Source organism: Lagenorhynchus albirostris, chromosome 9 (genome assembly GCF_949774975.1).
Source record: "Lagenorhynchus albirostris chromosome 9, mLagAlb1.1, whole genome shotgun sequence".
NCBI lineage: Eukaryota > Metazoa > Chordata > Mammalia > Artiodactyla > Delphinidae > Lagenorhynchus > Lagenorhynchus albirostris.
Window position 1 is genome coordinate 53324312 of NC_083103.1, and position 16702 is coordinate 53341013.

At 39.5% G+C, this 16702-nt stretch overlaps 2 protein-coding genes across 2 annotated transcripts in view; one reads left to right on the top strand and one right to left on the bottom strand.

Moving 5' to 3' along the window:
• Window positions 1-16702, top strand: part of UVRAG (UV radiation resistance associated) — a 366512-nt gene that overhangs the window by 269586 nt on the left and 80224 nt on the right. The window contains 1 exon segment of the mRNA XM_060160058.1: window positions 12255-12333. Coding sequence (XP_060016041.1) covers window positions 12255-12333 — 79 coding nt within the window.
• On the bottom strand, window positions 8796-9208 carry LOC132525309 (U6 snRNA-associated Sm-like protein LSm4). The gene has a single exon (XM_060157846.1). It carries the CDS (start codon window positions 9186-9188, stop codon window positions 8796-8798), a length of 393 nt encoding a protein of 130 aa, XP_060013829.1. The 5' UTR covers window positions 9189-9208.

A 16702-nucleotide genomic window follows, 5' to 3' on the forward strand; every position in this document is an offset into this window, starting at 1 on the left:
CAAGTTCATAAGTAACAAAGCTGGGGGCCTGAGTCTATGCCTTTCTGACTTCAAAGCTTAACTTCTTATACCTAAATCCCCCTTCTACTTTTCTTTTCTTCTCCCCCAAGAAATAGGTATTATAATTAAATAAATAACTTTGACGTAAAGGTTTGAGCACCTAAGTGGCTTACAGAGCATATACCATTAGTTGCACTGATATATTTAAGCAAATCTATATTATGTGCACACATTGTGAAGTAGAAATTTAAAATGGTGAGCAGTTTTTCTTCCAAATTCATATTCCAGATGGAAACATCTTTTGGCATTACCAAGTATGTAGGTTTATGCACCTTGCACGCTTAATTGTAGTTTAAAAAAAAAAAAACTTTACAGATTTTTGTGGGAAACAGGTGCTGTTAAACCTGGGCAAATGCAGGATGGCTGTTAATGTTGTGGAATGTGATTTTGATTTACTTGGCAGAATTTTTATTTTATAAAAATGACTATTAAAATAGACATGCTTTCCATCCTTTAATTTTGCTCTGTTTGCTGAAATTTGCCTGTAGAATATTTTTCAACAGTTACTAAAAGGGTGTGGAAAAACTGGAAGGTTTCTAGAAGGAAATTGATTCTGAATTCTTTAACAATTTTCACAACCCTGCAACTTACAAAGTTTTTTAAAAAATGGGGATTTTTTTAACCTTCTTACTGCAATTATTTGGAATTCAATTTCCCTGAAATTCCCTTCTCTTTTCAGTACAGCTCTGTATAAAGAACTATATTTAATATTGGCAAAGAGAATAATCTGATGTAAATCTTTTCATTACGTAATTTCTCCTCTAAAAACTTGTGATGGCATCTTATTACCTGTCATATCAAATTTAATATCTTTTTTTCACTGGCATATATGATTTCCTATTATACATTCTCTCTCTCTTCCTTCCCCAAAGGAGAGGGGAAGATCAGTCGTCTTCTTACTTTTTTATAAGGACTTTTGTCACCCTCTGCCCATGAATTATTTCAACATTGTTATCTTTTGTTTGCTGCTTCTCCTTTGATCTATTATCTCTCTCTCCTCACTTCCCTCCTAGACCTTTCCTCTGTGTTTTCTGAAACCCCTCTTCAGTGACTATAATATATACAAGTCTTCAACCTCTTTACTATATATGTGTAGTATACAACTGCTAGAGGTGAGTAAAATCTCTGACTCTCTTCTGAAAGTATCATTTACCCTGGAGCCTTCTGAAGAGGAGACTGTTTCTTCTACATCCCATGTCTCTGGGTCTAGAGAAGGTAATGTCAATTCAAAACCACTTCTCAGTAGCATGTACCTAGTGTTTTGACACTTGAAGTAGATCATTTTCAACACCTCTTTCTCTATATGATAAAATTATTTTCAGTAATAATCATCACATGAAACAGATGATAATAGCCAAAAAAGAAAAGCAGAAATTTTTCTTTTATTAAAAAAAATATACATATATATACTTTTTCTTTTGAACAGTTTCTGTGTGCCCATCTTCAGGGAGCAATTTTAAAGGTTTGTATTTTACTGTACCTTGTTCAAGGCTGATTGTAAATATTTTTGTATCTGAATAACCTTATCTAAAACTACACCAGGAAAAAAAAATGATTCGGAACTAAGAAGAATTGCACATTGCTATCATTGTTTATTTTGAACCTACTGTTTAAACACGGGAATATGTGGGAATATGTTACACCAGACAGTCTGGGGACACAAACTGTGTACAAAGGAAGCTTCGAAGATTCCAAACCATTTGAAATTTAATCAAATTGGAAGTGTGTAGTTTAGTCCACTTCGTTGGGCTGACTGTACAGCTGGGAGTTCTTTGAATTAACTTCCATGTTGATATAATATTTATTAGCATATGCATAATGAAAACATCCTGATTTGAAGATTGCATACATATAGAAATCAAACAGTCACTGCAGCAATTGTTTAGAACTTAGACCAACAAACGATCTTTTTTTCTGGGAGGATTATTTTATCACTGGCATTAGGCATTAGATTCATTGTTCTTAACCCATTTTATTATCATTTTAAAAGTCTCTGCAGATTTATGCACCTCCTTATAGACTGCCCCCATCTTCCTGCCCTGGCTAGGCCACTGTCATTACCCTAGTGGCTTCATGCTTGTAGTTTCTCTTTTCAGTATTCCTAAATATTCTTATCCCATCATCCTTACCTCTAACCCACTTACCTATGGGAAAAAAATCAAACTGTTGGAAAGATTGGAGCAGTGTAAATTCAAGTCATCTATTTCAGTTGGACTAATACATCCTAGATACCTGATTCTCCTTCCACATGACGGTCTTAAACCTTCTCTCTTTTTTCCCCATCCCCAGTTGTCCCTTTCCTTCTTGATAAATCATCCCATTTCTGACTTTATAGAGAAAGTAGAAGCTACCAGATGGGAATACTTCAACCTTCCATCGAAACACATCAAAACCTTTTGTAATCATCTCCATCATCTTCAAAATGCCCTCTCCTTTGTCGACCCTGACCCAGCCCTCTAGTCCTCCAGCTACTTCCTCTGAAAGTGCATCTGTATAATCAGCAAATTCTCCTGTATCTTCAGGCTTTTCTCAGGGAGTTCAGCCTATCTCTTGCCCTAACTGAACTTGAATTTTCCCTGAGGACCCCATGAGTACCCATTTAGTAGCTATTAATTTTCTTATGTGCTAGTAGGTATTCAGATTCAGGAGATGAGATTGGGGTTTTCTTCCTCTCGTTGGTTTTTCTAGATTCTTACCTCTTTACCCTGTTGGCAAAGGAAACATACGAAAACCTATTCCTTTGAGACATATGCTCTTCAACTTTACCACTCTTTCAGTCTCTCAGTTATAACCCCATTACTCATCATGTGTTTTGGCAACAGAGAAACAAGAAACAGGTGACATAGGAAAGAGAAACAGTCTCTTTCTATTCAAAATCTTGCTGTTATGGGTGACACTAACACACAAGTGGATGATTCATTCAACACCCTAGCCTTTCATTTCCTTGATCTTTTGGCACCAGTGATCTCCTGCATCCCATAGTTTTTATCTACTCCCCTGGTTACTCTCTGAGTCACGTCATCATTTCTTTCAGTCCACATCCAGGATCTGATTCAAGCATCCTGCTCTCTGATGACTACCTCAGCTCCTTCGGCTTGTGTGTTAGCCTCTTGTTCATTGTTCTTCTTGGTGACCTTCAGACCTGGCATTTTTATCTAGTTTAGATTATATGTCCCATTATTTTAGTCACACCTTTGTCTTGCCCCCGCCCCCCGTGACTTCTCATTCTTACAGCCCTGTTGTCCATTTTCTCTGTACCTGCTGCACCCAGGCAGATGTGTAGAGAGTCACGCAATAGTATCATTATAAACTCATGATTAATTACCATTTCTGGGCTCTCAGTAGTGCTCAGCAGTTCTATTACATTTCTTTGTTGAAGTTGTTCTACCATTTGATCGAACTTTCATTCATTTGGGCAAAATAAAACATTGAGTTCTTCATGACCCCTCTCTATCCATCACCCTTCACTTCCAAACCGTAACCAAATCTTTATGATTTATCTCCTAAAAGTCTTCCAAATTAGTCTCCTTTTTTCCATTTCTTATATCACCACGTTAGTCTAAGCAGCCGTGATCTCTCACCTAGATTACTGCAACACGCTGGTCTCACCTTCTCTAAACCATTCTCCACAGCAGTCAGCATATTTTTTTTTCCAAAATGCATATTGGTCATTGTCAGGAAAGTTCAAGGAGGAAGGGTTAATTAAAGAAGGAATGTATCAGATGAAAATCTAAGCAAGTTAACACCTTTGTTTAAAGTCCTTCCATGGTTTCTTATTTCTATTAGGAAAAAAAATCAGACTATGGTCTGACATGGTCTAGAGGGCCCTGCATAGTCTACCTTCCTATCCAGCTTTAGTTTCCTCTCTCGCCAGAACTCCCTTCAGACCAACTATACTGTCCTTCTTTTAATTCCATGAAGCAGCATACTTACCCCTGCAGTGGTTCTTTACATATGCTGCTTCCTTTAGTTGGAACATTCCTTCCCTTAGCTCCTACTCATCTTTTTTTTTTTTTTTTTTAATATTTATTTGTCTGCACTGGGTCTTAGTTGCGGCATGGGGGCTCTTTAGTTGCGGCACGCGGGATCTAGTTCCCCGACCAGGGATCGAACCTGGGCCCCCTGCATTGGGAGCATGGATTCTTAACCACTGGACAACCAGGAAAGTCCCCTACTCATCTTTTTTTTTTTTCTTTTTTTTTTTTTTTGCGGTACGTGGGCCTCTCACTGTTGTGGCCTCTCCCGTTGCGGAGCACAGGCTCCGGACGCTCAGGCCCAGCGGCTATGGCTCACAGGTCCAGCCGCTCCGCGGCATGTGGGATCTTCCCGGACTGGGGCACGAACCCGTGTCCCCTGCATCGGCAGGCGGACTCTCAACCACTGCGCCACCAGGGAAGCCCCCTACTCATCTTTAAGGTCTCAGCTAAAATGTCACTTTCTCTCAGAAGTCTTCCCTGGCTCTCTCAGTCTTTTTGTCCACCTCTTTTCTGGAATAGTGTTCCTTTCCTTCAGAGTACTTAATTTATAAATTATGTATTTGTTGGTGCGATTGTGTGAGCAATGTCTGTCTGCTCCACTGGACTTTAAGCTCCATTGTCTGTGTTTGCTCACCCTTGTATCCCCACCACCTAGCACCATACCTGGCACACAGTGTGAGTTCAGTGAAGAATTGTTGAGTGAATAAACTGTTTCCATAGTGATCAGTTTCTTTCATCCTTCCTGTTATAATGGGAGACTTGGCCCACCTGCCATCCAAGGCAAATCCTCCTCCTGTGCTCTCACCACCTGTAGGATGGAGACCCTGTTCTCTCTCACCTTCTCAGGGCATCCCACTATGCTTCACCATGTTACTGAGCTCTCTTCTCACTGTGGCAAACTTCACATCATCTCCCTTTCCTCACCTTGTCACTTCTGAACTCACACCAGTCTTCCTTCATCTCCCATTGCTTCATTTAAACGTGTTTACCATATTACCAAAGCTACCTACCAATGAATTCATGTAATTACATCCAATAGACATGTCTTCATGTCTCCGTTGCTTGAACTGTCAGCAGCATTTGACTACTGATGATATCTTCCTTCTTAAATTAACACTTTCTCTGTGCTTTTCTGGTGAGACACTTGGTTTTCCTCAAATCTTTCTGAACAGTCCTTCCCAGGCCCCTTTTCATTTCCCCATCTCTTGTTGATATTCTTAAGGCTCTGAAACAACCCTCCTCTTTATGATTTTTTTAGGCCATCTCATTCATACCTGGGTTTCAGTTTCCCTTTAAGGTTTTGTAATTCTTGATATTTTTACCCCAAATTTCTCTTAACTTTATGTATAAGGATATTTTTTGTAAAATATATTATCTATATTATATACATGTAAAGTATATACACCTGCTTCTCCTCAGCATTCCCCGTCTCAGTTCATAGACACCACCATTTACCTGGTTACTCAATCAGGAAACCGAAGGGTCATCTTTGACCCTTCTGTCTTCACCACTGTCACAACTGTCTATCACAGAGTCTTGCACTCTACCTACAAATCATAGCTCAAATCTATTCACATATGTTCCTCTCCACTACTGGAACCCTAATCAAAACCATCACCATTCTGGTCTGAACCATTGCAACAGCCTCCTAACCAGGTCTTGTTCCCCTTTATTTACTGCACTGTGGCCAGAGTAGTCTTTAAGAAATATAAACCCCAATTCTGTCACTCTCGTGCTTAAGAAATCTCTAATTATCCTCCCATTGTCCTTAAGGATATAGTCTAGATGTCTTGTGGTTTACAGGACCCTGTGCAGTCTGGTCCCTGCTGACGTCTCCAGCCCAATCTTCTAGCACTGAGCACTCATACTGTGTTCCTCACCCCACCCCCTAGCTGTCTATTTTAATGTCGCCTGTACGTTTATCAAATTAAGATGACAGCCTCATTTTATCAGTTGCTTAGGCCCAAAACTCTGAAGTTATCCTTGACTCCTCTGCCTCTCACACCTCATATAAGATCTTTCAACAAATCATTTGGCTCTGTCTTCAAAATACAAGAATTCAGTTACTCCTCACCACTTTCACAGCTACCATCCTGGTTTATACCACCCTCTTTTCTTGGCTGGGTCTTTGCAGGAGCCTCTCCATGTTTCCTTTCTTCCTCCCCTGCAGTTTGTTCTCTCAGAGAAGCCAAAGCATCTGTGTCTCTCATCTTTTCAGAACCCTCCAGAGCTTCCCCTCTCGTTCAGAGTAAAACCCAAAGTCCTTACTCTGACCTACTAGGCCTTGCGTGATCTGGACCCATTACCTTGCTGACTTTATCTCCTCTTCCTTTTCCCTCACTCTGCTCCAGCCATTTCTTATCTTGTGTGCCTCTGGCCTGCCTTACAGTTTTACTGCATCCTCATCAACTTGGAATGAATTATAGATAAAGCTTTAGTGTTATTATACAGCTCAGCAGAAAAATGTGAGTTTTTCTTTTTTTAGTCATGACAAAGTAAAACATAGTAGTCTCTATTACTCTGCCAGGTGGAAGGAAAGAGAGACATGGGCATTTTCAGGAAGTGTGCAAAGGCAGAGGGAAATGAGCTTGGTGTGTTCATGAGACTATGAGAAAACCACTTGAACAGAATAAGGTTGCAGATAACTCTGACAGTTCAGATCACGAAGGCCTTAAAAGCTAGGCAGAGAAGTTGAAATTTAAAACAATAACTGGTTAGGAAGCAGGGCTGCTAAGTGACATGATAAAAAGTCTTACTTAAGAAGGAAAATAATGATACTACCTTCTAGTGAGTAGAGGACAGGAATGCTGCTAAACATCCTACAGTCCACACAACAACAAAGAACTTTCTAGAGTGGCGATGGGAATGGAGAGATGAGAATGATTCACAGGAAAAATGGCTTGTCGACCTGGTGAATCACTGCATATATAAAATGCAAAAAAGGGTAAAAATTGAATGCCACTCTAAGCCTGAGTGATAAAAGTTGTGGGAGAAGACTAATCTAGACAGGAGAAAGTAAGTTGAGTTTGAAGTAAACTCGTGACCTCAGAACATACTGAGGATGTGTTGTCACATTTTCTACAAGCACAATGAGCAGAAGTGATCTTAATATGCATAATAAAAATTTTGAATTAACTCTAGCCATGTCCTCACCCCCAGCTGAGCGATCAAAGAACCAGACGTGGATGTGGGGCTCCGAAGGTGAAAGCAAGAAACTAACCAATTTGGAGTCCTTTTAAAAAATGTCTGGTTTGGGGAGGAGGGGGAAGGGCTTATAATAATTGTATCTTTTGAAAATAAGAAAGGTTCAAAATAAATTTCTTTTACAGTTTTATTCCAGATTGATTGTGGCATATCCTTCATATATACATACACACATGTGAAGTAATTTGAATATGTATTATATACAATATTTATATATATAAAAATTTAATTTTAAAACATTTCCTACTTTCAGACCATACACATGAATCTCTTTTTCTCACATTTCATTTGCTAGCACTTCAGTAGGTCTACTTTTTGTAGCCTTAGCTGATGCCTATCATCGTGACCCTTTGGCATTATACTCTTGAAATATTTTCTTGGTTCCTGAAGGAAATATGAAGTTATATTCAATATATTTATTTTGGCATATTCAGAATTACAGAATCTTGGAAACGGATGAGATATTATACCCCATCGAGTCCAATGGGCCATCCAGTGTTTGATTCCCCCCATGTTAGGCTCTAGGGCTGCTGTAACAAATTACCACAGACTTGGTGACTTAAAGTAGCAGAAATTTATTCTCTCATGGTCTGGAGGCCAGAAGTCCAAAATCAAGGTGTCAGCAGGGCACCGAAAGCTCTATAGGGGAGATTCTTTCCTTGCCGTTTCCGGCTTCTGCTGGCTCCAGGCATTCCTTGGCTTGTGGCTGTGTAACTCGAATCTCTGCTTCCATCTTCAGGTGACCTTCTCCTCTTCTCTGTGTCTCTCCTCTATGTCCTTATAAGGACACTTAACTGGAGTTAGGGTGCAACTGGATATTCAAGGACATTCTAATCTCTAGATTTTTACCCTTTTCCCAAATAATGTTGCATTCACAGGTTCTGGCTTTCCAGATATGGACATATGTTTCGGGGGGACCACCATTCAGCCTACTAGACCCCTGAATGCATGGGGGTTTTTTGTTTTGTTTTTGTTTTCATAGATGTAGTTTTTCGTTTTGTTTTGTTGAGGTTTTTTTTGTCACACAAAGAGGGAGAGAGGAAGTGATGGGACAGGGCCCAGTGTTGTCCCCCAGAACAGCTTCTGAGGCAAAGGTTCATCTGGATTCATTTTGAAAAAGCAATTTTGGGGTCCGTGTTTCAGGAAATTCTCCAGGCTGTCAGTCTTAGTCCAAACAGCTTAAAATAAAAACCTCCCTTCTGTTCACCACTCAGGGATCTAACACAAAATGCAAAACAGACCTGTTTGGAAAATGCCTGACCTTAAAACAAGAGTGAGGCCTTTAGAGATGTGTTACATACAGAATCTCCCAGGAATCAAGTCTGCTGCGACTCCACAAAACCAGAAGCACAGAATAACATTTCCAACTGTAGAACTCCTGGCTAACAAAAAAAGAGGAGGATCACAGAAGACAGGCAGGGGGTCCTACCCGGACACCTGCCTCTTCATTTTGCTCTGAACAGACTCATAAACTGGAGTGTAGAAAAGCGGCCTCGGGGGTGGGAGCAGATGCTCGGTGGTTGCGGCTCAGTCTCTGGGGAACAGAGGGGCGGCTCACTGTTTGCCCGCCTCTCTGCCCGGCCTCCTTTCTGGCTGATCTCTGCTGGTCCCTGGGATCCCTCCTCGCCCAGCACCCCCCGTGCCATGGCCCTTCTGTCGCTTCTGCTGCAGGCCACCACGGCCACGGCCCTTGGCCGCCACCTCCTCCTTGACCGTGTCGATGATCTCATTGGGGATGCGCAGGTACTTGATGGTGCTGCTGTGGATGTAGCACTCGGGCATCAGCCAGAAATTGTCTCTGTCCCTGGACTTGCAGATCACCTCACGCAAGTTGATGTTCATCCAGTTGTCACAGCTCACTAGATGCCCATTGTATGCCTCCCCGTTTTTGAGCTCGACCAACAGTGGGTGATTCTGAGCCGTTTTCGGCAGCCACAAGTGAAGCATGGTGCCAGCAGGGACTGGGCTCCCCGCCACTTCCACCACAGCCGCCGCAGCTCACCGCATGGTTATTATTGGTTGACCGGCCTCTGCTTAGCTTCTTCTACTCAAGATCTTTTGGATTTTGACTAATTCTGTGGTGACGTCAACTTTCCTGTAACTTTTTTGCCATCAACTTTGGGTTTTCCTGCTTGATGCCATGAGAATAAAACCAGCTTTTTTTCTCTCTGTAAGTCCTTCATTTGTTGTCCATGAGACTTCTGCCCTTCAGGCTAAACACCTGTGGTTCCGTCAACCATTTCTCTCAAAACTATGGCTCCCATTCTCCTATTCATCCTGGGTGTTCTTCTCTAAAGGACCCAGTGACAATAGAAAGAATACTGAGTGTATAACTGAAGACCTAATGCTGAGGTGTCATATCTTTTCCACTAAGTAGGTGACCAAGGCAAGTTAGTTTCTTTTAAATAACAAAAGCACTGGACCACTCTGCTTCACTGCATGCTTTTTATAGTCAAATGAGATTATTACAAAACCTATAAGAAACATAACCTATAAGAAAGGTTCCAGTTATTTATCTGTATGCTTCTAAAAAGAAATATTAACTCCCAGAACTAAACGTAGATCTGTCAGTATCATCTGACACAGTACTAAGTATTGATAGTTGGCACTAGCACGTTCCCTGGTTATCTGCTCTCTTTCTGTTAATACAGCCTGGGATTACATTGGCTTTTTGGTACTCATGTCATAATTCTTTAATCACACGGAAATTACTAGGTACTAAAGAGCGCCAAACCATCTTCACAGATAATCTATTTATTGCTTTCTAATTCATTGACTTTTACCACGTAGGGTCAGTGAATTTTTCAAACAACTTGGAAATTTAATTTGGAAAAGAATTTAATATTGCTCATTTTAATTGCATTTTCTGTAAAAGTATAATAATAGGAAATGTATACTTATTCCTCTAGTTATTGAATCTAATACTCCCTTAAATTAATTCTGTTTATGGTGCTAAGGACATTTTTCTGGCTGTACTTGAATGACCACATTCTTATCTAAACCTTCTGCAGTCTGCTAATGAGATTCTCTATGTATATTGAATTAAGATGCCTTTGATTTGTATCTTATGTCCTGATGGTAATAGGTTTTACCCTTTTAGATGGATTTCATTTTTCTAGATTGCTTAGTAGATCTATAAATCCATGTACTTTCGCAGAGTAAGATGACTGTGTAATGGTTGGAAGCTATTATACTGTTCAACTTGACGTGACCCCTTAAGAATTTGAAAGCAACATAAGATGTGAACTCTGTCCTAATATTTGATCTGTCTTAAAGTTTCCCTATTAGAACCTTTGGCTCTAATCACTCTTTAGATTTGTTTTAATGGTACATACACACCTTGGGGCTCTTTCTTTCTATAAAGAAGCCCCAATGAAGTAATAAAGTCAATGTCATAAGATCCGTTCATCAGGATTCAGAGGCTTGGTTTTCAATGTATGCTTATTTCAGTTTACTTTTCCAACATTTGAAACAGTTTCTGCATTTATAACTTGGAAATGGAGATATTTGTGAGTTTGGAGAGCTATGCAGATAGTCTACATGTAATGGTTTATAGTATAACAACTATACAGCATAGAGCTTTAGGACTCTAGTAAATTTCTTCATACTTGTCCCTTTGTTGATATATCCTTTCAGTTAGGTAGTTTCTTTGCAGGCTACCCCATACAAGTTTGAAGGATTCCCAGATACCCTGTAAAAGCCTGGTGTGTTACACTTTACTTATCCCGAATTTGCTTTGCTGTCATTTTTAATGCATCTCAATTTAGGGCCAAACTGTATGTCCTAGTTTAATTTTTATAGCTTCAATTAAATACAAAGCTATATCTTCTTGATGGGTGTATGAAGCATTTGGTGTTCCACTGTAGAGAATACAGACAGATCATGACTTTGCTCGCTCCCCAGTGCCTGTAATTTTACAGTACGACAAATTTACCTTTTGGACGTTACGTAATCAGCAACTCGAGAATTTAATATAAAGCTTTAAATTTTGTTTCCTTTCTTTCATTTTCCCTAGAAAACAGTATCCTCCAAGCATTATGGAATGTATCTTTTCCTCAGACAATTAAAACACAATTGAAATTAAGAATATCCAGTAATTGTCACCTACCATTTATTTCTGTAAGGTTATGTTATTCTTAAGAATAGTCAGATATTGCAAAACTAAGGAAAGTAAAGTTTCTTCTTGACCCTGTCTAAGTTGTGATTGATCTGTTTGTAGAGAAATCTGTTGCAGAGGCCAAAATGCATGCTTGGTCTTGAGAATCGGGAAAATATGACTAGAACATAGATATACTCTAACCTTTTCTTCTTCATTTGCAGGAGTAGGAAAAGGGAAATAGTGAAGGAAACTTACTCCCTAAAATAACTCATCACTTTTATAAAGATCTACAGATCTCATGCCTTTGTTGCTTCAGTGAATCAGGTTAAAATGGAAAGTCTTATGAGAACTCTATGGCATGAGTACATTGCCTTGGAGAAGTAACATCCAAATAGCGACCCCTGTGAATGTGAATGAATTTTTGATGAATTTTTGCTTATTGGTGCTGTGGATTTGACTAGCCACCTCAGAAGCAACAGAAACCTTAGATATCGCTTTCATGTCTGATATTTTTCTTAATCTTCTGTCCCTTTAAGTAGAAGTTGAGATGTCAGGTCCAAAGTATAAGAGGAAAAAAAATTCTAGGATCTTAATCTCAGGGTGGTAGGTTTATGATATATAAATATGAGACATAGTGGCCTCAACTCCTTGAGAATAGTGGGTCACTTTCTTATATATTTGTCCCTTATTGTATGACCTGTTCAATTTTTTCTTCGAAACAAAGCAGCCATCATTCTGATTTGACTAATGTTATGAAGATATTAAGATAATAGGTTACAATGACTATATAAGTGACTTAGTCCAAGTCTTCAGATGTTTATGCTGTATGCAGGCAACTTCTGCCTTTGTCAACAACTTGGAGGTTGTTTTACTCAAGTTTTTTAAAACTTCTGACCCTACTTTACCTTTTTTAGGTTTCCATTATACCCAAAAGGAGGGGAGAAGTTGCAGTTTGATTACGGTGTCTATCTTCTGAACAAAAACATAGCACAGGTAAGTAACTCCTCTTTACTCCCCTCCTACTTGCCACATGCAGCCTGCTTCCTTGGATCTCTGACCCTCTTTATGAGTAAGTACTACAGTTGACTCCTATGTAACTAGCTACAGTGATAATGCAAAGTTCTTTTTTGGCCACAGTCCTTTTCTGTGCCATTATAAATACCACAAAGAAGCAATGTGTACAGATTGCAATCCTCCGGCTAAACTCAGAAGCCATTTACTGAATTGTTACCTGCTAGTAGACTGTACTTGAATGTGTGGGCTTTATAACCTCTTGCCTCTACAGCTGGACTGATAATAGCTTTCTTCTCACACAGCTTTCTTCTCTTAGACCACTTCTGGGGGCTCATTTTGATTGGGAGTTTACGGAGTAAAGGTTTACTGACTTTGGCAAGTCCCTAATAGTCTCCTCATCTATTATCTAGGGCCCCAGAGAAAAGACCAAGCACATGGTCCTTCCAGCCCAGCTTGGATTTTTGTGGCTCTCCTAACATCACACCAGTTCGTATCTCACTTAATGCCTTTCCACATGCCATAGAAAGGCTATCAGATGCTTGGGTTTGCATTTTCCTGAAAGAAATATATAGCATTTCCTTAGCTCACTTGGCTCTACTTCAGGAGGTAGACATGCTGTAAATTTTCTAGTTGTAAAGGAAGATCAGCTTCAGCGCCTTGTTTTTATTTGGACATCCTTCCAATTGGAATATCACATGGATGAGATCCCACTGTTTGGCTGTTCTTTAGTGACATTATCAGCTGTATCCTCAGACCTTTCCTTTTTATAGAAGCAGTAAGGTTTGTGATGCTTTTGTTTTTATGAGCCTGCGTTGCCTTTTATCTGTATGATTCTGAAGACTCAGTGAACAATTCCCATATTCATTTCTGATGGATCTAGAATAATTCCTCCATGTGGTGTCATCTTTGCCTTTCTTCCCCTCATCTAATCTCAGTTTAATGTTTTTTAAAAAATTGGTTTTTATTAAGACTCTTATACTTTTCTGATACTGGATCAAATTTCTAGTTTGCAGTCCTCGATTAATCATTTGCTTATAACCTCACACTCATACTGCTTTTATTGTTACTGCCATCCAGCTTATGTTCATTGCAGGCAAGCAGCCTTGCTCACAGCCTCTGGCCCATGACTCATCTTTCCATGTGCCATTCTTCCCACAACTGATGATTTCCATCCCTCCATTTTTGGCAGAAGAGTATCTCAGTCTGGGAAACAGGACCTTAATTTCAAGGGTACCTAGCTCACATTACTGATCACAGATGTCATACCATAGAGAAGGTAGTACTTAGACAGAAAGGGTCAAGAAGGCGCCAGACTAAGGATACATTAAGGGAGAAGAGGTCTAAGTAAATTAGAGAGTACCTCTAGTGAAGTCAGCCAAGGTGGAAAAGAGTACCTGGAAACTGGGGTCCAGAGTGTGGGAGTCAGGATGTCAGGAAGGTTGGCCTCATTTAGTAGAACTAAGTTCTGATCAGAGTTCAGAGATTCTTCTCTCTTTGCCCTATTTCCTGTTTCTTGCTTTAAGCACATAAGGCCTAAGATCAGAAAGAAGTCTGTTGGAAGTTTCCAGGTGAAATCTACTCCTAATTAAGGCTAGGGCTGAAATCCCTGGATTTCCTCATAAATCCCAGCTTCAAACACACACATGCACATGCACACACACTTAATTCTTTCTTCTCAGGGCCCAATAGGAATGGCAAAGTATGGTATAAAGGGGTGCTAAGAATAGCCCAGCTTGCTTTGAGAACAAGACCAACAGGGAGGCTGACTATGTGCAGTGGAAAATTTGGGACAGCCAGCCCTTCACATCAGACTCAGCTCTAGCCCTGTTTGGTCCTCATTTTAGAGCAATTCCCAGGTAGCTTCTGATTTTATTCTTAACTGAACCAAGGCCATGAGTATGCGGAACTAGTTTTATTCATCTGTTTAAAAAATGGATTACTTCTAGTAATTTTGTATCCTCTGCAACTTTATACTCTTTGAAATTGAGAGATTACATTTGTGTGTGTGTTTAATGGGTTAACCACGCAAACTCTATAGGGAGCAAGTATCTTGCTCTCTGAGTGTTTTTTCATCACTGTGATGGCAGTGATGGAGATGACAATGAAGGAGATGACAATAAACTTCTTATAAACGGACTTTCTTAGGTTTCAGGGTTCATTCAGAAAGCCTCTTCTGAGCATTTAGAAAGAAACTTTTAGCAAATTTGTGACCTTCAACTTTTTTCACTTTAACTCCATTTTGTCTTTAGCCTTATTACTACCATCACTTTCTTACATTTCAACTTATAACAAATCAAAGAACCATTAATTATTATGGCTCCTAACCAGGTATTATATTAATAAGATATTTCCAACTTGTGAAGGTTTATTTTTATATACATATATACCAATACATGTTGTCAAAGGGGAGTTTGTCTTCTCAGTCAGTCCCATTTAGACTCTAGAGATGTGAACAAATCATACTATTAAAATGGTCCCACCTCAGTAATTTATAAGCCACATTAGTGGAGGTGGATGAAAGCATTGGCATGTGTTAAAGTGCCAGAGAAAAAGGAGTGAAGTCATTTAATACTGCGTCCATAACTTGGTTGAGGATTTGAATAGTCAATAGGACCTTTCATCACAGCCAGAAATAGTAGTAAAATCACTTTTCTGGTAGAGGAAATGACAGAATTTAGTAGTATTTGTTACTTCAGTATTTGGGATCAGTCCAGCTCAAGTTTTGAAAGCACAAGCTTAGAAAGACAGGCCTTCAAGTAGAATTCCTCAAGTGTTGTTTGAAGAGCTGAGAGGGTTGGTAAGGTCTGCTTGCCCTCTTCTTGTCACTATTGTCTAAAGGGGTGTGTGTGCTGGGTTGGGTACTGAAAGGGAATAAAGCAAAATGCCTTGTTCTTAGCACCACTTACTAATATTTTTCAAGTGTCAGCCCCTTTGGCTGGAAATAGTCTTCCCTGTTGGGCAGCCTGCAACACTAGGAATGGGCCTGGTAAATTTCAGGTACAGTGTAATTAATGTTGATTTAAGAAACCAGCTCCTGCCGTAATTGTCAGTAACTTTATAAGGACATTATATTAGTATTTGTGTATAGCACAGTAGTTTGCTTTTAGTTCCTAGAGCATAAAAAGTAGTAAATCAAAAATTATAATACTTGTACCTTATGTTTGTGGAAAGCTTTATAGTTTATGATATACATACATATATATCCATGTGACCCTCATCATCACCCTGCAAAGTGAAAAGGGCAGCATTTGATCCAGCATTTCCACTTTGGGGTATTTGTCCAAAGGAAACGAAAACACTAACTTGAAAAGATACCTGTACCCCCCATGTTTATTGCAGCATTATTTAAAATAGCCAAGACATGGAAATAACCTAAGTGTCCATCAATGGATGAATAGATAAAGAAAATGTGGTGTGTGTACGTGTGTGTACACACACACACACACACACACACACACACACACACACGTACACAGTAGAATATTATTCAGCCATGAAAAGAAGGAAATCCTGGCATTTGCAACAACATGTGGATGGACCTTGAGGGCATTATGCTAAGTGAATTAAATACCATATGATCTCACTCATGTGGAATCTAAGTTAAAAAAAAAAAACCCAAACTCATAGATAAAAAGAACATATTGGTGGTTATCACAGGTCGGGGTAGAGGGTGGTAGAAATGGATGAAGGTTGTCAAAAGCTACCAACTTACAGTTATAAAATAAGTCCTGGAGATATAATGTACAGCATGTTGACTACAGTTAATATCGTATTGTATATTCAGAAGTTGCTGAGAGTGTATATCTTAACAGTTTTCACCACGAGAAAAAAAAAGTTTGTAACTATGTGTGGTGATGGATGTTGACTTATCGTGGTGATTATTTCACAATATATACATACATCGAATCATTATGTTGTATACCTGAAACTAATATAATGTTATATGTTGCAGTATATTATGGGAGATGAACTAATGGATTGAATGTGGGAGATGGAGGAAAAGGAGTAATCAAGAATGACTCCTAGGTTTTGTGTATGAGCAACTGGATGTATGAAAATGCTGTTTATTGAGATGGAGAAGGGTCCAAGAGACAGGGGTTGGGAGAACCAGAAGTTCTGCTTTGGAAATGTTAAGCTTGAGTTGCCTTTTAGAAATCTAAAGCAGAGTCATCAAGTAAGCAACAGAATATGGTTCTGGAACTCAGGGTGGGAGGTCAGTTACTAGAGGTACAAATTTGGTAGTCATCAATATAAAGATGATGTTTAAATCCATGGAACCAGGTGCGATCAACCAGGAAGAGAGTGCAGAGCTAGCCAGAGCAGAGAGAGACAGATGCAGACAGAAACA

Coding starts and splice junctions, on each gene's coding strand:
- LOC132525309 (XM_060157846.1), bottom strand. CDS start 9,188: ATGCTTCACTTGTGGCTGCCGAAAACGGCTCAGAATCACCCACTGTTG.